This window comes from Triturus cristatus, chromosome 4_2, assembly GCF_964204655.1.
Source record: "Triturus cristatus chromosome 4_2, aTriCri1.1, whole genome shotgun sequence".
In the NCBI taxonomy this organism is placed as follows: domain Eukaryota; kingdom Metazoa; phylum Chordata; class Amphibia; order Caudata; family Salamandridae; genus Triturus; species Triturus cristatus.
In genome coordinates this window covers 252588371-252613125 of record NC_140586.1, presented here as the reverse complement: position 1 = coordinate 252613125, position 24755 = coordinate 252588371, and the positions used below count along the sequence as shown (strand labels likewise).

General features: G+C 44.2%; 1 protein-coding gene across 1 annotated transcript in view; it reads left to right on the top strand.

Moving 5' to 3' along the window:
• Positions 1–24357, top strand: part of MYOC (myocilin) — a 105413-nt gene extending 81056 nt beyond the window's left edge. Inside the window, exons 2-3 of the mRNA XM_085601441.1 lie at positions 3280–3405; positions 20307–24357. Of these exons, the coding sequence (XP_085457567.1) occupies positions 3280–3405; positions 20307–21091 (911 nt within the window). The 3' untranslated portion in view covers positions 21092–24357. The remainder of the gene's footprint in view (positions 1–3279; positions 3406–20306) is intronic.
• The last annotated feature ends 398 nt before the right edge of the window (positions 24358–24755 follow it).

Here is a 24755-nt window from a genome sequence, read left to right as displayed (position 1 = left end):
CAGTTCTGAAGCAAAAGAAACAAATGATGGACGGAATGCTGGACAATGCAACCATTCACCCGCAGTCAAAAGGATCTGGGTCTAAACCATCATTCTTTCCCTCACCACACCACACCAGTTTGGACCCAGCCATATGCAAATCAGTCTTTACCCTGTTTCTCATGGGAATAGTCCAGCCCGAACTGCCAAGCCAGGTCCTCCTTGGACCAGAAACATGCATCCTGGGACCGTTTTTGGGGCATAACCCCTCATCAGCCAGGCTAGCTTGAATCCAGTGGCACAGTGAGCACAGGACCCGCATCATACCCAGCGCACTTAGGGCGACAAAAGAAAAAGGAACAGTCAGTTTTGTCCAGCTGGAGGACAAGGTCATCACTGGCTGCTAAGCAGCCTGTTTCCATAAGAAGACTTCTACACAGGCTTCAGTCAGCAGAACCTTGTCATTATCCTTTGTCCTACTCATCCAGTGTTTTTTTTTCTCAATGTCTGACAGCGTTTGAATGACAGGTTGTGGAAGAGTGCTTCTCCATTTTCCAGGACTAGTTCGAGCCATGATGGAGAAACAGTAACAAAACGGATTCTGTCGCTGGCAAACATCCTGCTGAACTGGTGCACAGATTCACTTTCTGAAGCCTAGATGTAGTTGAAATACTAGTTAGTTGGACAATAGTTATCCTTCTTGAAGCATACTGGTAAGAGCCCTGGACCAACCAAAGAGTCAGCCTTTTTGAAAACCGTGGCAGAGTGCATTTTCGGCATGTTTTTGGAAAGGAATAGAATGGGGTGGTAATAACTTTGAATCTCTGTGAATTAGCACTGGCTGAAATCATAGTGTCGGTCTCAGCCTCAATCTCTTGACCGCAGAACAACTAAAAAACACAAAAGACGAAGGAAGGAATGTTTGCAAATAGTCTAACCACTAGCAATTGCTCAGGGTATCATCCCAACTCATTGAATGTTTGCCCACAATGTCCCCTCTGACTAGACCCAGAAACATGCAAATAAGCCTTGATACTGCTCCAGTGGATCAGTCCAGCCTAAACTGCAAAACCAGAGCCTCTTTTAAGTGGAACACAAGCAAACCATGATCGATTTTGGACTATTATTGCGTCTTAAGTTGGATTCAGCTTGGTTCCAGTGGCACAGTGAGCACGGGACCCATGTCTGAGCATATGAAGATCAACCCAAGAGTTTAAAGGGATCTTAGACACTGTGCCAAGGCAGACGTTTACTTGCAGGGTGCAGATCTGTATTCTGTCATCTCTCACAGACATCTATGGCATCTCCAGGACTGATCACCATATACAGCAGCATGCAGGCAGGTTTTCACATAAAGTGGACAGCAAACAACCTGTAGAGAAAGCATCATTTTGTTCATAAGACGCCATTTACTCTACAAGTAGTCTCTAAGCCAACCAATGCATGAAAACAGACCAAACAATCAGAACATAGTGCATACTCACAGTGGGTGAAATGGAAGGATCCCAGTTACTTTGTCGCCTCCTCACGAGGCGTACAACTAATAAAATGTCCCTTCCCTTCTACCTGAATCAACTGCCCCAGTTATCAACCTCTCGAAGCCCAGTGTGAGAGGTAGCATCCTCGACTGAGGGAGAGAGTAATCTTGGGGTGAATCCCTAGGCTAACAGGATCCAGGGCTCTTTTGGACATCTGGAAAGTTCATGCAACACCAATAGTTGTCTCACAGATTGTCGAGTTCATCAGGGGAAAACATAAGGCAGGCAGGGAAAAGTCAAACAAGAGCAGAGTGGCAGAGATCTCCCATCTGGACGAGGACCTTTGACACTACATTTTACAGACAGGAATAACATTTAAAAATAACTATGTATGTATATGGATATACGTTTCACCCTTTAAAACGTTTTACTTTACATTCTAATCCATTCATTACGAATAAGGCTCCCTGTTTTCCGTTTTTACTGATTTTTACAGATAAATACAGACAGAAAACATTTATTTTCTTGTCTGTTTTTATTTTTAAATGTGGATAAAAACGGAAATTGGGTTGCTTTTTGAGTAATTCTAAATACTGTCTGCCAGGCCTATGGCTGTGTGGATTGATAGGTTAGGGGGCTAAAAAAGAAAGGAATTCTAGTAAAGAGGCTGTAACAGAAGTAGATATGCACAAGGTTGATTATGAAATTTGCATATCTCCTTTTAAGTGCATTGATTTATCTTTTGCAGGTGTTTACAGCATTGACACACGGTAGACATTCAAGTATGAGTGCATATTTACCGGTTAAATAAATGTGGAAATATACTAATTTCAGCTTCATTTTTCCACAAAACCATAAATAAATATGGATAAATACAGATAAAATTTGCAAAAAATAAATATCGATAAATACAGATGAAAATACCAAAAAATAAGTACCATAAAACCGGGAGCTCTAATTATGAACCATATTAATTTGAATAATTGGATGTTTGAGACTCATGCGGTCTTGTTTCGAGATACTGGGCATGATGCACAAAACATTTTTCCCATCACAGCTTGCACTATGCAAAGTTACATGATTCCTGATTCCTGACTGTGATTTGTTAACAAGTTACCAAGTCACATCTTGCCTTGTATACATGGCAAAGAGCATTTTGCCGGTCGCGAACGGCCCATCGGGTAAAATGCTTCGTACATCTGGCCCCAAGTACTGTAGCCTGGTGTCCCTATGACATGGAACATCTGATGAGTTTACAGTTACTGATTGTTGCTACAATACCAATAGCTTCCTTTATGCAAAGAGCTAGGAAGACACAGACAGTAGAAAAACCGTAAACCATGAAAATTGACCCGCTCAAAAATCACAAAATGTGGCTCCCTTCACCGAGCACCTGCTTGAAACTGAAGAGGTCATTCAGGCAAAACTGTTGCAGGCATTTGAGAATTTATCCACAATGAGAAGTTTTGTAATGGAGAAGTTCATTATGTGGTCTTGGCTCTGATACTGGTGCCCGAATCAGATTGGAAGATGAAAATAATGGTGAACATTGAAAAACAGAAACCGTGATAGTCAGACTTTGGGAATCAGTCGTGGGGAGTGATTTGCAAAAGCTTGATATTCGTGCTATAAGATGAAAGGGAAAGAGAGTGGTGTGTTCATGTTGGGGGTGTATTTGAGAATAAAGTATTGAGGTCTTCTGAAATTACTTTCAGTTGAGAGATCTGTCTTCAAACTATAAAAATAACCTAACATTTTAATCCAAGCAGCCTCTTTTCAGAGGTTTCCAGACCCATCTAATGCTGCCAACCCTTTTTTACAGTGTCAAGGTGGGACACGGATGGCACCGGGTACCAGGAGCTGAAGTCGGAGCTGACAGAGTTCCCTGCCGCCAGGCTGCTGCCGGAGGCCTCCTCCTCCCCCAAGAGCACCGAGGACTCTGATTCTGGTACATTGTCATTCTCACTGATCTTAGCGCTTCATGGACTTGATGTCTCCCCACCCTTGCATGTCTGATGCATGTAGTATATTATTAACATGAGCCAGATCTGTCACTGGCAAGGGAAAAAAGACACTTACAGATCCAGGTTATGAGCAGCTTTACCAGTATCAGTAGAGGTCCCTTCCTATCCTAATTAAGGAGTATGCACAAGAGAAGACTTGGGATATATAAAGGCGGATTTTCTGTTTATTAGTTGAGCCTCATTAAAGGCTATAGTTATCGCCAACCAATAATTGTTATGCATTTTGTTTAAAAGATCAGGCATTTAAAGCCTATAGGGTTTGCGAGTCGGTATTAGGAAGGGGCGTTTCAAGGGTGTCGCTTCCTAATAGCGTGTCGTAGGGGGCATGTATAAATGTTTTGCGACCCAAATGAGATCGCAAAGTATTAATATTTTACCGACTTTGTGAAGGAGGTGGTAACCTATTCGCAAGGAACCCCTTTCCCTTTGTGAATGTGGGGGACAAAAATTTTTAAGAGCAGGCAGTGGTCTTCTCTTCAAAAATGAAAAGGAAACTTTTAATTTTTCTTTTTTAAATACATCCCGTTTTCCTTTAAGGAAAATGGTATGCATTTCAAAAACAAAATTGCTTCATTTAAAAAGCAATCACAGCTATGGTGATATGCTGCCCCTAGCAGGCCACCATATTTGTGATTACAGGCCATTCCCAATGGGTCGCAAATTGCGACCTCTGCCTCATGAATATTGATGTAATTTTATGCTTCACATTTACAAACAGGCTCTCCCTTTCATATGAAAGAGCTACACATCAATGGGCATATTTCTGGGATTGGTGGCGCGAGGCAATGAAGCAAGTTACCTTGCTGCACTGCCCCGCATCGCAGGGAAAGGGCAGGAATGCATTTATTTATCCAATACAGTGTATTTCTGTCCTTTCTAGTGCCGTTTTGTGAGCTTAGTGCCTATGCAGGCACACTTGCACCATGGTGCAAGAGTACCTGTGTTGTCGGCAGGATTGTTTTTGTGCAGGGAGGGACACCTTCCAACACAAATACAATCCATAGAGGTGTTTTCCTCTTCTAGGAGTGCTGCAGAATGGAGCACTTATAGAACGAGGAAAAAAAGAGGAGGAATAAAGATATTTCTCCCCGTTACGCCTTACCCGGGGAGGCGTAAGATTTTGATGCATTCCAAGGTTTACAAGTCCTTGTAAATCTGTGATTGTGTCAAAAAGCACAAGAGTTGCGTGGGAACACCCACCGCAACACCCTTGGAACGCCTCCCTTGCGCAGAGTAAGGCAACGCAGTAAATTGTGCTGCGTTGCAGTGCTCAATATTTGTGAAGCCATTCAAAGCCTTGCTAAGTGGCTTTGCATGGCTTCATAAATATGACTTAGGGCTTTGCTTCGGGCTGCATTGCATTTCGTTGTGTGAAATATTGATAAATCTGCCCCTTAGTCTTTAAATGGACCCATTGTTCCTTTAGTGAGCCTTGTTTGGCAATCCATACTCCAAGGTATGAGTATTTCCTTCAGGGGTGGGTGAATAATTCTGCTGCACCAGCAGAGTTTGCAGAGTTTTGCCCAGTCTGCATTCCATTTGGAACGCATAGTTTTTTCTCATGCGCAGCAAACCAGCGTTAAGTTGGCAAGCGCAAGTGAGAATTTACTTCCCATAGTGCAACTTTTGGGCGCTAGATTGCCTCCTGTTGAGATTTCTCAATGCAGGCGGTCACCGCAGGTCGCAACCGTATGCTTTAAGAAAGCTGCCGCTTAAGTAGAAAATCTACTCAAGCATCAAAAAGGAGCAGAGCCCTCGGACGCTCTGCATGGTGCTGTTTGTGCTGATTTTATAGCACAGAACATGCTCCCGGCGCTAAAAGCCAGCGCAAGTAGGGCAATACGCCGAATTTCGCCCACTCGCTGAACTCCACAGAATCTCACAGAGTTTTTATTTAACTCAGCAGAATGCTGTGGAGTGAAACTTCACGAGTTCTGCCTACTTAGCTGGAGTGTATTCGTCCCAGGCACATACTGATGCCCCCGTGGTCAGAGATTTCTTAGATACGATTGCCATCCCCAGGCTAATGGAGGCTAGGTTGGAGGGACTCGATGAAATTATCACACTGGAGGAATTAAGTGAGGCCCCCTGGGATGTGGCTGGAGGGAAATGTCCAGGACCAAATGGTCTTCCAGTTGAAAATTTCCAGACGTACTCAGTTCCCCTGCTTTCTGTGCTCCTCGAAACATAATGATAGGTGCACGAGGCTGCCGAAATGCTGGTGCATATGCCCAAGGCCCTGACTCATACAGGCTGCTCTCCATGCTTAACATCGAGGTTAAATTTTTGGATAAGGTGTTGCCTAGGCAGTTAAGTCGAGTTGGTACGCATTTGGTCAAGGATGACCAATGCGGCTTTATGCCAGGAAGAGGTACTCGTATGAATTTGAGATGACTCTCCCACTTGATGCACAAAACTCGAGATACAGATATGTTAGCGGCGCTAATAGCCTTAGCTATTGAAATGGCATTCAACACTTTGTCCTGGAAGTGTCTTTGGGAGGTCATCCGAAGCATAGGCTTGGGTGAGGAATTTCTAACATGGGTGCAGCTCCTTTATACAGCACCAACTATGAGAATAAGCACTGGCAGGGAGGTCTCCAAGCGATTCGCCTTGAGAGAGGTACTCAGCAGGGCTGCCCAATGTCACCACTCCTGTTTGCACTCCAGTGGCAGCCGCCACAAACTAAGGGTGGTGGGGGGGTGGAGGGAACGCAGGAAGAGCGCATCGAGGAGGAGTGCAGGAGGGGGAGTGCAGGAGAGGGAGCGCAGGAGGGGGAGCGTGGGAGGCGGAGTGCGGGTAAAGGGCCACGTTAGTAGTAATAATTTTTTTTAAAAACTGAACTTACTTGAAGCTGCCGTCCGCCTCCCGCATCACACCTCCTGTCCTCCTCCATGTCCAAGCAGTCCCTGGGACAGATCTCCATCCAGTCCCCATGCTGCAGAGAAGCACGGCGATTGGCCTGAGCGGGCTGGAAAGACGGTCCGCTCAGACTAGGGAGTCTGTGGGTTTTCTCCAGCTTGGCTATTCAATACAGCTGGGCTGGAGAAACCCCCAATACGGCCTGCCAAACACATATGCGCACTTTGGGAGTGTACACAGCACTCCTTCTCCCCCCTCCCAGCCTTGGCCTCACCCCTCCTTACAGCGCTGCTCAGACCCAGCAAATGAAAAATAAAACGATGCTAGAACATCATTTTATTTTTCATTTGCTGGCTCTGAGCCAGGCATGGCGGAGGAGCCACCGCCGTTACACTCACTATGGAGCCACTGGTGCTATATCCTAGAGCCGAACTGCAAGAATGGGGCTTGTGGGTGAGAGATGTGACACATGTACTGTCCCTATACACTGATGACGTGCTGCTATATGGAATGGATCCAGAACACTCAGTGCCTCTCCTGTTGCAGCTAATGGCAGGCTTTGGAACAGTTTCAGGTCAGGGCTCTATGTTAACTACCAAAAGACAGTACTTGCTGTGCATCTTGAAAGGTACCTCTTACCTCGATAGCCGTGAGGGGAACGGCGCTTCATTACGGAACCTTTGTGCTGCTCGCTGCGGTGCCGTGAGGGGAACGGCGGTGGAAATTAAAAACTACTACCCCCATCATTCCCTCTTCCGGGCGCCTGCCTATCGCGTCATCAGGCAACGCCGGGGAGGGTTAAAGACTCGGGAGAAGACCCGCAGCGCGGGACGCTCTTGCTGTGCATCTTGAAAGGTGCCTCTTACCTCGATAGCCGTGAGGGGAACGGCGCTTCATTCCGGAACCTTTGTGCTGCTCGCTGCGGTGCCGTGAGGGGAACGGCGGTGGAAATTAAAAACTACTACCCCCATCATTCCCTCTTCCGGGCGCCTGCCTATCGCGTCATCAGGCAGCGCCGGGGAGGGTTAAAGACTCGGGAGAAGACCCGCAGCGCGGGACGCGCGCGGGCCGCGCCCGGGCCAAGGGCGGGCCCGTCCTTGCCCGTCACTGCCTGGACCTGACTGGACTGGGCCACCCCCCTAACATTGCCATATGCGCATCAGCAGGAAAGGTAGATATGTACTTTTAGTTTACATTGGCCATACGACTAGTGTGCACTGCCTATGTTTATTGGGGCTCGTGGCCTCCTCGCCTGGATTATTGTAAGGTTGTACTGTGACTCAACATTCATATTATTGTCACACTACATTGCTAACATTGTTTCGAGATTGCATTGTCACAGGGGTGTACACAGTACATGATGGCAGGCAAGGGGAAGCGCATGGGAGGGGGTGGGTCCGTGTCTGGCACACTTGACCATTTTATTACTAGAGCAGTCTCTGTTTTAGAACATGAACTGGCAATCACTGAGCGTCGGCTATCCTTCGAGCTAATTCAAGCTAGGCGTTCTTCCTTGGGAATACTTGCTTTAGCAAAATCCCCTAAGGACTCAGTAATGCAGGTTCAGGGAGATGTTGTGCAGCAGCGGAACATAGGGGACAGCACCATTACATCACCTGTCCGAAATGATCCAATTGATGCCCCGGGGGAAGTTGCCCCTTTAATTATTAGCGCTCCTACCAATCCTAAATCTGTCTCTACTTACCCACAGACAAGAGCTAGTAAAAAGGGCGTTAAAAGTGCTCTTCTTAAGAGGAAGAGAGATGGGCTGACTCAGGGTGGGAGACAGGCTAAGCACTCTAACATTATGACATATTCACCATCGGAGACTGGTGAGGCTCAGGCTGTCGATAACTCACTTTTGGGTGAAACTTCTAATAGGCTTTCGGACCAGCCCCAATATAGTGATCTGACGTCTCAGATCGAGCAAATAGTCCGTTCCCTATTATTGCCACTTTTGGAAAGGGTAAAGGTGGTCACTGACAAAGTTGATCGACTTGAGCAAACTATCCTAGATAACTTTTGCTCATTAAAAAATGTTATCAAATTAGCCAGCAAGGTCAGTGACAACCCTATCAAGGTAAATTCCACTCTTCCTGCCCTGTCACTTTCTCCTCCCATCACTGATGCACCATTTATAGCTAATTCTAGGGTATCTCCCCTTAGAACTCTGACAATAGACAATACCACCACTCAAGGTGGTAGTCAGGTCAGGGTTGGTTTAAGGGACTCATCAGGAACTAAATCTGTTAGCAGGAGTATACATAAAGGATTAAACACAGACCCCGGGGACAGAACAACTAAATCCTCCAACATCCATATTCACCTACCTCCTGACTCTATTCCTTATGTTGTTGTCTTGACCGGTGTTCCGGAACTTAAAATCGGCACAGAGGAATCCTATCAACAACTCAAAAATAAAGTAATTTTCTGGCTTAATCAAAAGAGACCGATCCCGAACTTTTTGGACGGGAAGATTCTCTTTGCCAGAAGAGTTAGTTGGGTGGGCCCCAGACCAAAAAATGTCCCAGGGGACTGTATTATTATTAATTTTAAGGATAGTCGTGTGGTGCGTTTTATTTGTGATCAACCACCTAGTCGTGATAGGTCAGAAATAAGGGTATATGATCTATGGTATTTTTATCATTTTTATCCTAACATTTCTGGAAGTTCTGGCCAAAACCAGGAAAGAAGGGGATTTAACCCAAACTTTGCTACATCCCCCCCCGAGATTACTGATAATATATACCATCCGGTTGCCTTAGCTTGACCGGGGCTGGAGTGGTCCTCCTCTAGCACGTCTCCCTCACCAAACAATTTGATAGTTAGATCTGAGGGAAAGGGAGCTGAAGTCATAGAGCCGCATGAGCTCAGCAAAAAAACTACCTGCAAAATTTTAAGCTGGAACATTGCTGGCATTAGACTCAAAAGCCAGGACGAGCTATGGGTGGGCTACGTTGTGTCCCATGATATCATTGCATTGCAGGAAACCTGGGACACAGCTAATAGTCTTTCTTTGGATGGCTATGTTCATTTTTATATTCCAGCCACACCTAGTTTGGCGGGGAGGGCAAAGGGGGGCCTCGCATTGTTGGTTTCATTGAACCTGAAAGGATTTGCAAAACAGGTAGAATCTGGCTCCCAACATTGCTTAGTTGTAGAACTAGTGGTGGCAATCTCCCCTTCTTTGCTTCTGATCAATTTTTATAATTCTAAAGACAGCGTCAGCTTAAATCAGCATCTAGAATCTCTGGGGGAGGTTCTGGACAAATTCAGAACGTCACATATTAGCTTTGAGGTCATCCTAATGGGTGACCTAAATATCCATCCCTGCAGCCTAGGTTGTATTTTGGATGATGATGATGGATCTCCCTATTCATCATCCACACATTTTGAACACACCAAACAAGGTGAGGCTCTGGAGAGCCTATTGGCTTCCTCAGACCTCTCCGAACCCGGCTGCTGCATGGAAGGTCAGAGACTTTGTACTTTTAAAGAAACTGATTCAGGTTCAGTCATCGATTACATTTTTGTTTCTTCATTGATTTTGTCCTTGGTTTTAAATTACATGGTTGAGGACTCCATATTTAGTGACCATAATCCCGTGATAGCTGAGGTCGCTTCGGAAGGGTTCTTGGCCTTTAAAGACTCAAGAAATTTGGGAACCAGAGCCCTTGTAGCAAAAGACCAGGGCAGGAGATTAAAATGGGCCCATGTGACCCCGATTACTTTTTTACAAGAAGTTCTGTCTAAGGTTGAACCGGAGGTGGTTATATGCTTAGACCATGTTAACACTAACCCCAGGATAGTTGAGGCCTTTAATACCATTTGCCTACATATAAACGCTGCCCTCCTGGTTAAATCTAAGCCAGGCGGCCAAATAGGCAAAAAATGGTTTGATATTAATTGTACCAAGGCTCATTCTGCTCTTTTGAAAGCGATAAAGGGAAAACCGAGAAACAGACCTCTGATTACATCCTTGAGTATACAGTATAAACTGGCCATTAAAGCTCGTAAAAACGAGATTCAGGAAGAAGCCTGGAATAATTTACTGTCACCGGAAACTTTGCGGGATAGCTCCAAATTTTGGGGAGTTATAAACCATTCTTTCTTTTCCGGTAGCGAGAATCAGGCTATGGATTGTAGCATTCCTGACGAGCAGTGGTTAGCCCACTTTGAAAAAATCTATAGTTCATTTTCGTCTGGGAATTTAGATGGGCGACTACCTTTGAATCAGGTTGGTCTAGTTTCGGCCTTCAAGGAGGAGGATGTAGAAAAAGCTATTCTTGAGACATCTAAGAATAAAGCGCCAGGTCCTGACGGCGTCCCTGCAGACCTATATAGGTCTGCTCCTAAACTGTGGGCCAAAATATTAACAAATGTCTTTAACGCCGCTAGAAATAAGAATATCCCCGAGTCTTGGGCAAAGTCTATAATCATCCCAATTTTTAAAAAAGGCCAGAGGGATGATCCGGCCTGTTATAGGCCCATTTCCCTAATTGACTCCGCCGTTAAAATCTTAGGCAGAGTCATTTTGGGCAGATTGAACACTTGGCTCGAGGGTAGTGGCATATTATCAGACGCTCATTTGGTTTTAGGGCTAATAGGAGCACGCAGGATAAATGCTTAAATCTTCACTTACTTATTTGCAAATATACTATTGCAAAGGAGGGGTCCTTGTATATGGCCTTCATGGACCTCTCGTCAGCATTTGACCTGGTTAACAGGTCAAAATTGTGGAGTATCCTCTTGGACATAGGGGTTGATCCCCCTCTGGTTGGATTTTTGGCAGATCTCCATCGTAGCTTATTAGCCTCGGTGAGAGTCACCCAAGGGGGAAGGTGCACCAGCTGCTTTAAGTCAGAGAGGGGTGTTAGGCAGGGGTGCATATTGGCACCTCTTCTTTTTACACTATATATAAATGCCTTGGACCCAGCCCTGGCAAATGCAGTGGCAGATGTACCACGTGCAGGAGACACCAAGATCCCAGTTCTCCTATACACTGATGACGCCGTGCTTTTGGCGCGTTCAGGGGTGGCTCTTGATAGACTATTGGCCTCTTTCGGTGATTTTATGGCATCACTAGACCTGAAAATTAATACTCAAAAATCACAGGTTATGGTCACTGGTCAGGCCAGTAGGAAAAAGAAATCTAAATCTTTTTTTGCCTAGGCCATGAGGTTAAAAGGGTCCCAATTTTTACTTTCCTAGGGGTTATTTTTGATGAGAAAGGTACATGGGGCCCGCAACATAAACAAAAAGGCAACTCGGTGGCAAGATCGGCCGCAGCTATACTTGGTTTTGCCAAACGGTTGGGAGCTTGCCCCCTGGAGGCCATTTTAAAAGTTTACAAAGCTAAATCATTGGCTATAGCCACCTATGGCTCTGCCATTTGGGGCTACACTAACATCGACACCATACAGAGGGTGGAGAACAAGTTTTTAAGATCCTTGCTGTCTGTTCCCCAGTCCACACCCACTTTTATAATACACTCTGAACTGGGTATGGGGTTTGTTGTAGACTTAATCAAAGTGGCACCTGTCATATGTTGGTTAAAAACTTGGCTTAATCAGGAAATTCCTCTAACCCACCTGATAGTCAAGGATTGCCTTGCCCTGGACAGAGTCTATAGAATCCCTTGGATGGCATACGTTAAAAAGATTATCAATAGTAGGCAGACCAGAGCTATTTAACTCCCCTGACTGCATTAACAAGAAGGACATCATGGGGATTAAGACCGCACTATTGACACGATTTATGGCCGAGAGGGAGGACTTGGAACTAAAAAAGCCATTAGTGAGAAGGAACTATGGGTTAATAACTGTTCCTGGTCTTGAACCCTACCTGGCATTTGCAACCAGCCCACTTCATAGGTCTCTCCTAATTAAATTCCGTTTTAACCTGATACATTTTGTGCTAGGTTTTTATCCCACATGGGCCACCCCTGATAATGCTACCCCATGTGATTGTGATAATTTTTCCTGTCAGGACACACTACATTTTACTATGTTCTGTGAACATTACGCACAGATTAGGACAAAATACTTGTTACCTTTACTTAAAGGGGCTGGTTTCGCCCAGGTTCGGCCAGCGCTTCTGTTCTTGCAACTTTTGCCTAACACTACTATTGCTTTTTATGTAGCAAACTTTTTAGTTGCAGCTGTTCGCATCAGTAAGAAGCGTGTTAGAGCACGGCTCAGTCTTAACATGACTGACGTGGTGTGACGGATGGTGGTCTTTTGCCATGGAGTTTTCTATTCCTGTTAGACTTTTTAAATTGAAATTATATTTCTGTATCTTATTTATTCTTTTTAACATAGAATTGAACTTATGAAATATGTTCTCTTCAAACTTTTTAAACTTTGATAATGTTATTTATAACTACTATTGTAATTGATGAATTTTTGCCCTGTATCTTATGTAATGTGACTATCTGTTTGTATTGTCTCTTTTTTTGATCTTTAATGATCGAATAAAAGTAACTGACTGACTGACTGAATGACAGTACTGTTCCTCCTGGCAGTGCTGGTTGAGGTGGATGTACCCGATCTTCCTACAGTGGGGCTGCCATGGTGGACTAAGGGGGCCTATTTACAAGGGAATGGCAGAGCGTGGCGTTAAGCACAAAATACTCCACTATTCCAAAAACACAGGGATGTGCCATATTTACAAAGATACGGTGTACCCCTGTATTTTCTGTTGTGCTGGCGCTAAATTAGGCTGCCTAGCGCCAATGTAGGCACCCTTGCACCACAGTTCAAGGGTGCCTGTGTTGAGGGGATGATTGTTTATGCGCAGGAAGGTGTCCCTTCCGCAACATAAACAATCACAAATGGCAATTTGTAACTTCTATGTGTGCTGCATTGTGCACATAAACAATCATTCATGGTGTTTTGCTGTTTCTATGTGTGCTGCACAATGCAGCACATATAGAAACAGCAAAACCGAGGAAAAAGTAAGCATTTCTCCTCATTTCTCCTCATTTCTCCACGTTAAGACCGGATGTATGTCGTTACAACGCACACTTTTACAACGCATGCACTTACAACGCATTTTTTACAACGCAACATCCACTACAACGCATTCCATTACAACGCAGGACACTACAACGCATTTTTAAAAACTACCTTTACAACGCGTTCCATTACAACGCATACTACCTTTACAACGCATACCATTACAACGTATAATATTACATTGGATTTAAGGTAAGTATTGGATAGTATAGGGGTAAAAATTACTATTCTTACTCCAGGGGGTGCAACAGTAGGGTAAGTGTTGGATAGTATAGGGGTAAAAATTACTATTCTAACTCCAGGGGGTGCAACAGTAGGGCAAGTGTTGGATAGTATAGGGGTAAAAATTACTAATTCTAACTCCAGGGGGTGCAACAGTAGGGCAAGTGTTGGATAGTATAGGGGTAAAAATTACTATTCTAACTCCAGGGGGTGCAACAGTAGGGTAAGTGTTGGATAGTATAGGGGTAAAAATTACTATTCTAACTGCAGGGGGTGCAACAGTAGGGTAAGTGTTGGATAGTATAGGGGTAAAAATTACTATTCTAACTCCAGGGGGTGCAACAGTAGGGTAAGTGTTGGATAGTATAGGGGTAAAAATTACTATTCTAACTCCAGGGGGTGCAACAGTAGGGCAAGTGTTGGATAGTATAGGGGTAAAAATTACTATTCTAACTCCAGGGGGTGCAACAGTAGGGTAAGTGTTGGATAGTATAGGGGTAAAAATTACTATTCTAACTCCAGGGGGTGCAACAGTAGGGCAAGTGTTGGATAGTATAGGGGTAAAAATTACTATTCTAACTCCAGGGGGTGCAACAGTAGGGCAAGTGTTGGATAGTTTAGGGGTAAAAATTACTATTCTAACTCCAGGGGGTGCAACAGTAGGGTAAGTGTTGGATAGTATAGGGGTAAAAATTACTATTCTAACTCCAGGGGGTGCAACAGTAGGGCAAGTGTTGGATAGTATAGGGGTAAAAATTACTATTCTAACTCCAGGGGGTGCAACAGTAGGGCAAGTGTTGGATAGTGTAGGGGTTTTAATGTAATATTATGCGTTGTAATGGTATGCATTGTAAAGGTAGTATGCGTTGTAATGGAATGCGTTGTAAAGGTAGTTTTTAAAAATGCGTTGTAGTGTCCTGCGTTGTAATGGAATGCGTTGGAATGCGTTATAGTGGATGTTGCGTTGTAAAAAATGCGTTGTAAGTGTAGTGCGTTGTAAAAGTTGCGTTGTAAAGGTTGTATACCGTTAAGACCAGGTTTTCCCTGGTCTTAATTTTGGTGCTGCCTCCTATTTACGCCTCTCTTGTAAATAGGGGGCAGTGTCACAATCAATGGGTGTTGCGGCAGAACTCCTACCGCAACACCGATTGTCCACCACTTTCACACTAAGTGTAGTGTGAAAGGGGTCCTTATTTACAAGGTGGTGTTAAGCCACGTTAATAAGACGAAGCCTTTATCGCGACAGGAACGTCAGAAAAAGTGAAGTTCCTGTGGCGATAGGGGCTTGTAAATATGCCCCTAGGAATTTCCATTATCTTGGGCTGCCGATAACACCAAATGTATACGAACTAAACATGGGCAGAGTGATGGATGGACTTACAGCCTCAATTCGGGTTTGGACCACCCTGCCACTATCAGTCATGGGTGGATAGTGTTAGGCAAAATGGTCCTATCACCCCACTGCCTGTACGCAAGGCAAAACTCGTTTTGTATATTGCCACCTTCGATGTTCTGGAGGATCAATGGATTGCTATTGTCCTTGGTGTAGGCAGGGAGGAGGAGCAGGGCATGCCTTGAGATCAATAAGTTGGGTCCTAGCCAGGTTGGCCTTGGCCTCCTTGATCTTAAACTATATTATCAGGCCGGTCTCCTACAGTAATCTGCTCTATGGTGTGAAAACTGCATTAATTGGGAAAATAAACTGCTATCAGGCTCCACCATGGTAGGTGAGCTCCTAAGGTTACTCATGTGCAGATGTAGACTTCCGGCGCATACTCCCTTTATTGTCACACGGGTGGCACATTCATGGGAGAGGGCTTTCGGGCAGGTGTTGAGGCGGGCGCCCTATGCCACATCTCCTTCCGGTTTAGTGGCTGCACCCATTTGTGCAAAGACAGGACTCCATGGATGTCTCGAAATTGCCTGAGAAGGTTTGTCAGAGCGCGGGAAATCTCTTTCTGAATGGTAATTTTATGTCGCTGGAGGTGATTGGAACTCATTTCGTTATAGATCGGGGACAGTTCTTGCAGTATGCGGGCATATCACGCCCGGGCCACTCCCATGTGTTGCAGGTGATTTTGAATCCTGACTCCACAAAAGGTATCATATTCTGACTAAATGCAGCCCTAAAAAGTGACAGACAAACAAATATTGCACCAAAACGCGCCTCCTGGGATGGAGATCTAGAGACCCCACTCACGGACTGTATATGGAGAAGGGCCCAGGTGCAGGTACATGAGGTGGCCAGTAAAGGCAAGTTTCAACTGGCATAGTTCTATTATTTAAATAGGGCTAACCTAACACCACAATACCTACAAAGAGTTTACCTGGCATGCCCCGCGGGTTTCACTCTTCCACTCATGTGGTGCTCTCCCAGCAGATTTTGGACATGTCACATGGGATTGCCCACAGCTGGAGCATTTCTAGGGTGAGATATTGTAGGAGGTGCATAGAGTGACAAAAGTGAATGCAAAGCTTACAATCCGACCCTGCTTCTTGGAGCTACTGCCTCTTCCCAAGGAGGGTAAAAATAAATGCTACACAGATTTGCTCAGCTGGGATTGGTGCTGGCTAGAAGGCTCATAGCCATACACTGGGCTAGTCCAAACCCCCCGATGAGGTCCAAATGGATGGCTGACCTTCTGGAGTGGGTAGTAGCAGAAGAGTGCTAGCTCCAGAGAGTCCATACCGACAACAACACGGAGCGGGATCTCGAGATCTGGGGTAATATGATCGATAGACTGACACCAAAAGGGATGATAACTTGGATGCCAACTCATCGGAGGGAGGGAACACTAGTCCCCCTATGCCAACTGTAGCTAAGACATAACTGGACAGACTGAGAGAGTCTTCCACCCGCCCCCCTTCTATTCAAAATAGACCATATTAGAGACAATTGAGCTAGAGCCCACTCAGACACTCAAAAACCCACTCACATACCAACTCTGACAATCACAGACCCACTCACAGACCCACTTAAACACTCACACCCCCACTCACAGACCCACTCAGACACTTTCACACCCATTCACAGACCCTCTCACACACACTTACAGACCCACACAGATATTTACACACTGACCCACTAAGACACTCACATACCCATGCAGAGACACACACACTTTCACCCACTCACAGATCCATACAGATACTCACACAGCCACTCACAGACCCGTACAGACACTTACACACCCATTGACAGACCCACATAGACTCTCACAAACCCAATGGCAGACCCACACACCCACTAAGAGACCTACACATGCACTCAGACAACCACTCACACACCCACTCACAGATACACATGCGCTTACACACCCACTTACAGACCCACACAGGTACTCACACACCTACTCACACACCCACTAAGACACACACACACTTGCTCATTGACCCACACAAAGACTCAGACACCCACTCACAAGCCCACACTGACATTCACACACCCATTCACAGACCCACACAGCTACTCACGGACCCACTGAGACACTCACATAGCCACTCAGGCACTGACACACCCACTAACAGACCTACTCACATGCTCTCACACCCACTCACAGCCACTCAAAAATGATTATAGTGGAAAACTGAACTATCTGAGAAATTCAAAAACACCATGCATATCTGGCGCAGCATCTCGGAAACCAACTTTCTGAGCTCACCCTAGTGGAACTTTAATTATGTGTTGATCTGCTTTGGGATTTGTTTGTATAACTAAGAATGCCTGGGTTCCAGTTGCTTTACATTAAATGTACGAAAGAATTAGAAACCTTTCAAGCAGTGGCCAGAGGTGGTCAAAACATTGCACGTCACATGCTACATGAATGAAACACGCTTGCAAACAGTTTTACTTTGTAAATGCCAATCCTGGGCAGGGCGAGGGAGGAAGAAGAAACCTTAATCACAGCATAAGCAATGGACGGGCACTAATTAAGTTAATTCAATCTGTGCTTGGTCCATGCTCCACAGAAAGGAATGGAAGTGACGCTTAGCCTCCTCTAGCCAATTTGAGGCAGCAAAAAAGAGTGACACTGAAGCCAACGATTAGAAAACAATTGATGGGCTCGAAGCCCGTTATTGTAAACAATAGTGTCTCGCAAGCAACAGCTCATGTAGCACATGCATTGTCATAGGCTGTAACTAAACAGGACTAATGATGGAAGCGAGCCTGGACAAGACGAGCCATCAAGCCACTTAGGCGAGCTGGGCCACTTCTAATCGTCTTGCCACATGCACAACCACTCCCTTCTAACCAGGAGGGGCAGGGGCAACTCACACTGTGGCGTTGTAGCAATGTTACTGAGTGCACAGGTATTCTTGAGTAGGTTCCAGGTTGCAAATCCCCTCACAGAAGTACTTGTTGCTGGGGGTGCAAGTGCAGCCGAAACGCCAACCTGCTAGTGAGCACTACTTTTACTTGGAGAGTATCTGCAAACAGGTTCTCTGGAATAGGATACCTGCACGTCTAGCTTTTCATCTGAAACACTGAACTCAATTACATAATGTCAGCTGCCATGTTCTGTGCTGCAGCCATTTTACTAATCTTATGCTTTTGTGCGACCTTCAGACATTGTCCCGTAGCCATTTAGGTTATGAGAACACAGACCCCTAATAATGTCTCTACACCTCCGGAACCATGCATAATTCACATACCCAGCAATATAGGTTTTAACATCTTCCTCCTTTTCAGAGTATTTGAGGGTTAGGCTGCTCAGGCTTAGCAGAGGATTATAACAAGCATTGGCAAAGTCAATAGGTCTGGCCTTATCAAGATGATGCAATGGTTAAATTTTTTATTTTTTACATTTCATAATGCTGTCATATGCAACAAATGGAAAGGAAAGAAAACAGACTGCGACATTAATGTGGTCACCATATATCTTCAATAAAACTTACATTTTAAAAAGTCACCGGTGTGGCTGTTTTATTAGTGATGTTAAAAAAATCCTTTTAGTGGGGAGGAAGTATCCTGTCACCATTCCCAAACGAAACACTAAAATTGCATCCAGCTACAATATCACAATGTTTTATAAGAACTTTATAACAGTAACTTTAAAAAGAAGACAGAAAGTAAACCACCATCTAAATGGGTACCTGGAAAGCAAGCAAAATAAATAGCAATTCTTAAATATAATATAAAAAAACAATTAAGAAACACACTTTAAAAGAGCTTGGTGACTGAAAAGAAATTAACAATTTTTATGGGAATGTGAGCAACATACACATGCTTTGTGCAGTCACTAATGCTGTATTCTGTGGTGACTGGAAGCACAATTTAAATGACATTTTAACAGACAAATGGATGGAGACTGCTGATCGAAAGCCCTTCTAGGACCATGTCACATTTGACGGGTTAAATTCCGATCCAAATGTAGGTGTTTGCACAATTCCGGTAGGTCAAACCTGTCAACATTTATTGGGAAAAAAATCCCTGGATAAAAGGTGAACCCTGAAGAATTTGGGGGCATATCAGCAAGGGCCGGCGATAATTATCGCTAAGCGCACTTAGCGCTAGGATAATTATCGCCGGCTATCGTGGAATTTTATCGCTGAGATAGCGTGCTATCAGCAACGCTTATCTCAAAAGCGATAAAATTCCTCACGCTAACAGCCAAAAGCGAGATTATCGCTGGAAATCCAGCGATAATCTCACACATTTTGGCGTTAGCTTGCTGATGAGGCAGGGCATACTTAGCCATTATATCCAACTTACATTGGATATAATGGCTAAGTCAGGGTGAAAGCAGGCGTAAGGAAAGTAGCGTTAACTGTAGTTAGCGCTACTTTTCTTATCGCTATGCCTGTTAGCGATTCCCTTGATAATTTGAGAAATGTCCCTTAGCGACATTTCTCCAGTTATTTTGGGATGGAACGCCCACTTTGCATCTCATTAGAGATGTAAAGGTGGGCGTTATGGGAAAGAGAGCTAAAGCAAGGAATCACGCGTTAGCTTGAACTTGATGATTAAGCGATAAAAGTATCACCGCTTTTCGGCTGAAAACGGATGCTAAAGCGGCGATAATTTTTCATCGCCAGCTTGCTGATATGCCCCTTGGTGTGTTAAATACAACTTACTCATGTTATGCCTCATTTGCTAGATAAAAGTCAGAATAGGAGGGATTTACCACATGTGGTAAACAACTCATTCCGGGGTAATGTTATTGACCAGGTGAGGTAAATATCTCACTAATTCCGGCTAGCTTGTAATAAGAGACTTAAGTATGGAAATGATATATGTTTCTTTTTTGGAAAACATTAGTCTAGTGAGACAGCTAAACATGTCTCAAAGGCCAGACCTAAAAATACAAGCAGCTTCAAGCTGCCAGTACCAATAGGACAAACAACTGTACATGTTTTAGTTAGATGTTTATTGGGTGATATAAACAAAATTAATAATACTGACATGGCTGGTATGGGTAATTCAAATGTTCAATCCCCAGGCTAAAATGATGATATACTAGTATAACGCCTTTTATTTATTAAACATAGTGCCATATTTCTTAACTCAATAAACTGAATTGAAGAAATGGACGATTTAAGATTATTTGAAAGCTCTACATGAGTATTTGTTGTCTTTTTAAGTAACAGATGCACTATCAGTGTTTCAGAGGATGATTTTGTGAATGTGAAGGCATAGCGGTGTCATAAAAAATTAGCAGGAGGTCATGGTAAATGTTTCCATTGAGTCCCGAGGTAAAAGATCCCTATTTTTCCTTCTCTTGCAGGCTGTGGAGAACTAGTCTGGGTAGGAGAGCCTGTCACCTTCCGCAGGGCAGAGAACATTGCTGGCAAGTACGGCGTGTGGATGAGAGACCCGGAACCCATGGCTCCCTACACATTGGAAACCACCTGGAGGATCAACGCGGTGGGCACCGACATCCGGCAAGTCTATGAATACAATGACCTGGACCAGTTCATGAAGGGCTACCCCGCTAAGGTGCATGTCTTACCAAGGTCCATGGAGAGCACGGGGGCAGTTGTCTACAGAGGTTCCCTCTATTTCCAGCGCCGGAAATCAAGGATCCTAGCCAGGTATGATCTGAGATCTGAGAGCATACGTGTTCAAAAAGAGCTCCCAGGTGCTGGCTACCATGGGCAATTTGCTTATTCCTGGGGAGGGTATACAGACATTGACCTAGCCGTTGATGAGACTGGACTCTGGGCAATCTACAGCACTGACAAAGCAAAGGGTGCCATAGTCCTCTCCAAGCTGGACCCTAACACCCTGGAAGTTCTTCAGACCTGGGAGACCATTCTTCGTAAACAGTCGGTTGCCAATGCATTCATGATCTGCGGCAGCTTGTACACCGTCAACAGCTACTCTTCCCCGGATGCTGTGGTCAACTTTGCCTACGATACCAACACTAGGTCCAGCAGGCAGCTAAACATCCCTTTTGAGAACCGCTACCGTTACAATAGCATGATCGACTACAACCCCACTGTAAAGAAGATCTTTGCTTGGGACAACTTCAACATGGTCATGTATGACATAAGGTTGTCCAAGATGTGAATGAATTATAATGGCGCACCTCATGAACCTGGGGATTAAGAAACTCACCATCAAAACAAGGAGAAAAGAGCTGAGAGAAGAACCATAGACTCCACCACCCCATTCCTGCTCTCTGTGCTTCAACAACCAAATGACAATGCATCCCTGATTGTATTACAGGGCACTTGGAAGAAGAGCAGCAGTTACTGGCTAAAGATATTGCCATCCGCATACCAAGGAGTGACTTACCTTCTGGAGTCAGTCAAAGTATCAGGAATACAGTCTAGATGTAAACAGCTTGGCCATAATTGGCATTAGTGCAATTTTTTCAGCATTATTTCTATGTATTCCAGAAAATCTTTCTATTCTATTGTATGTGTTTCTTTTTTACTTTGTATTATAGAACATTTATCGCATCAAATGATAATGCATTAGTTTGCCACACTTACTTTTCAGCCTAGACGCCCGAACGGTGCATGGAGTTGAACCACACGCATTTGAATAACATTGCTCTGGCCTAAGTCCATGATGCTGTGATTTCTAGATCATAGAAGCAGTAATAAATGCAGGTGAGGCTAGCTGGATACACCCTGCTGCTTACCTTGCCACCGCTGAGACGAGTACATTTTAGATGGGCTCCATCTTTTCCTCTCACGTGCTCTCCGGCGGATCCTATAGTATGTATTTCCCTGTGTCTTCTTAATGTCTGCTTTTGATATCTGATGGCCAATTTGCTCACAACATTTACACCACATATCTGCAAATATTTTCCTAACTTTCAATGGAGTTTCATCAGCTCAAGTTAACAGTCCTTTCTCCTTGTCAACAAACCTCTTTAAACAGATGCACATTTGCATTTGCACATTGATATTCTGGTGAAGGAATTCAGTACATTAACCATACCATATGACCCTTATTGTCCTTATTCTGCAGGCAATATATGTTAAGGTCATAATATCAATTGAGTGGACTTTACTCGGCTCTGTATACTTTAACATCCATGTTCTTCACAAACTTGCCTTTCAGAAGCAGATACAACACCTATGGGTGATTTTTTCCACTCATACACAAGGCACACCACTCAGTAACTTCACCAATGGTACAACTAGAGGTGCCACAACTTTATTTTTCCTCATGTTAGCACCTGTTCCAGTGCCTACCAGGATGCTTACCACAACTGCTGTTGTTATGCTGTTTGCAAACTTTACAGTATTAGCTTTGGATTCACAGACATCTCTGTTTGGTAAATGCCAGGACTTAGCTCGCATTTCGATCATATGCTATTGATAGTCTTATCATTCAGGTCCCCTCTTGAAAGCTCATGCAACTAACCTTTTGTACTCACCAGTACTAATCTTGGGTCTCAGTTACAAGTGAAACATTAATCCTGTTTCGGGTGAAAGGAGATTACAGGTTTCTAGGTATTACTGCAGCAAAAGCAGACATTTTAATGCATGGGCAAAGGGGCGCAATTGACCAGGGCCCCCTCTTTTCAAGGCCCCCCCTGGGAAGGTGAGCTTTCTCTCTATTTGACCTCTGTCTATTCTATTTTTTTGTCTAAACCTCTCTACCTCTCTGCCTGCCTCTACCTCTGTCTGTCTATGTTGTTTCATTTTAGGCATTTATGGGGTCTTAGAAAATATATATTTCACCTGTTTAGTCATGCAGGTTTGAGTTAGCAGAAAATGTTTAATACAATTCTAAGTTGTTCTGTACAGGGGCTCCTAAAACGTGCTTTGCCCAGGGACCCCAAAATCCTTAAGATGGCACTTCGTAAAAGTACAGTTCCACCTGCCCAAAGCAGATGGAAGTCATATCTGATAAACAACCAGGTAATGGCGGAAAACATAACGAGGCACATGCAATAATGTTTCATTTCTCGTGCAGATTGCAGAACACATCAAAAGAGGAGAAAACAAGGAGAAATAAAAAATATTTCTCCTCGTTACACCTTCTCTGAGGCCTCGTAAGGTTTTGGTGCTACCCCAGGTGTACGTGATTAAGTGGGAAAACCCACTGCAACGCCCATGGAACTCCTCCTTGATGCAGAGTAAGGCAAGGTAGTAACTTGCACTGCTTTGTCTTAGTCCAGATCTATGAGGCCATGCAAAGCCACGCAAAGTGGCTTTGCATCGCCTCATGGATATGATTGAGAGCCTTAAACCAATGGAGTGTCAAAAAAAGGGACGCTGTGGCAGCACAAGCCTCTCAAACAAGCTCCTTAGTTCTCATCTGTGGGGCTCTCAAATGTTATTCAGACCAAGAGTCAAAGTAGACAGTAGGATTTTTTCCCATAGGCAAATTTACATTTTGCCAACACTATGCACCGGCAATGGGGTGATGTTTGACTATTCCAAGGACAATATTTTCCACCCTTCGGGCTACTGATGGATTTGCAACGCCATGACCTTTGCCGGTCAAGGATATAATTGTTGTACCTGGAATAGTTGTAGGGGCTTTCTATGTCTGGAGTTAGCCAAGACCTCTTAATTGTACTACAATTAATATTACATAATATCATTACTTAGAGGGTCTTTCAGCCACCTCCCTTCATCTATCCGCACCGAAAATGCTTCCACTCAGTGCCAGGGACTACTATGTAAATAGGTGCTTTTTGAGACCAAAAAACACATATTTGCTTTTACCCATTTTGTTTCTTTTTAATATTAGCGAGACCTCTGCTGATACCCCTATCCAACAACAATAAAGTGTTTTTTTTAAAACAAGACAGAACAACGGGCATGCGCAGACAGTGCACGAAAATGAGGCCTTCTTTTTGTGAAGTGAATAATTACTCCGCAAAAGTAAAAAAAGGTTATAGGGCAGTGCAAGAGTTGCAGATAATTGCCTGATCATGGTTTTCTACTTTCTCTGAAAACTCCACACTGCTGCTCTCAGAAGAAGTGATGATCACAGCGGTTACCTTCAACATTTTGCTGGATGTACAGAGGCAGGAAGTCGATTAATGAGCACCAGGTGGTAAATCGTAGGATGCAAAGACGTCAAACCATTGTAGATCAAAAGTGGATGCCTCGAGGTAATGGAAACGATTTACAAACAAATGTATTTTCCCCTTACAGTGGATTTTTCATCCTCACCAACCAGGTCTTTCATCAACAACCACCCTAACTACCTTGTGCCCCTATTATCCTCGATATTTCTCCTGCCACTTCTGTCTGCCTCTTCTTTGGGGTCAGTATGCGCCTTTTACCTTAAATATCCGATTGCCTCAGCTTTTCCACACAATGGGCTTGCAAGCAGAGCTTCCGTTAACTTCCTTTTTTCGGGAGAAAATAATAAAATGTCACCCCTACAACTGTGGATGGCATCCCAGATTTTAAGAAGTCTAGATGCTTGCATGTCTAAAATTTTGGGCTTGAATGACATCCACAAAAACTAAAAATGGAAGGCAAATAATTGAGTGAGGTGTCGTGTAGCATCCTCGTGATTTTTATTTTCCAATACAGAGAGTGTCCCAACCTGGGCAAAGGGAGCTGAGCCGGGGACAGCGGGAATCACTGACGGGTGGAAACTAGACACAGGGCTTAGGCTCCAAATCTGGAAATCAATAAATATCCGGAAAAAGGCATCTTTGACCATCTGGCTATATTTATGTCAAAATATCGAGTTCAGAAATATTAATGCGCACTTATATCGACTACATAATATTGATTTCCAACACATG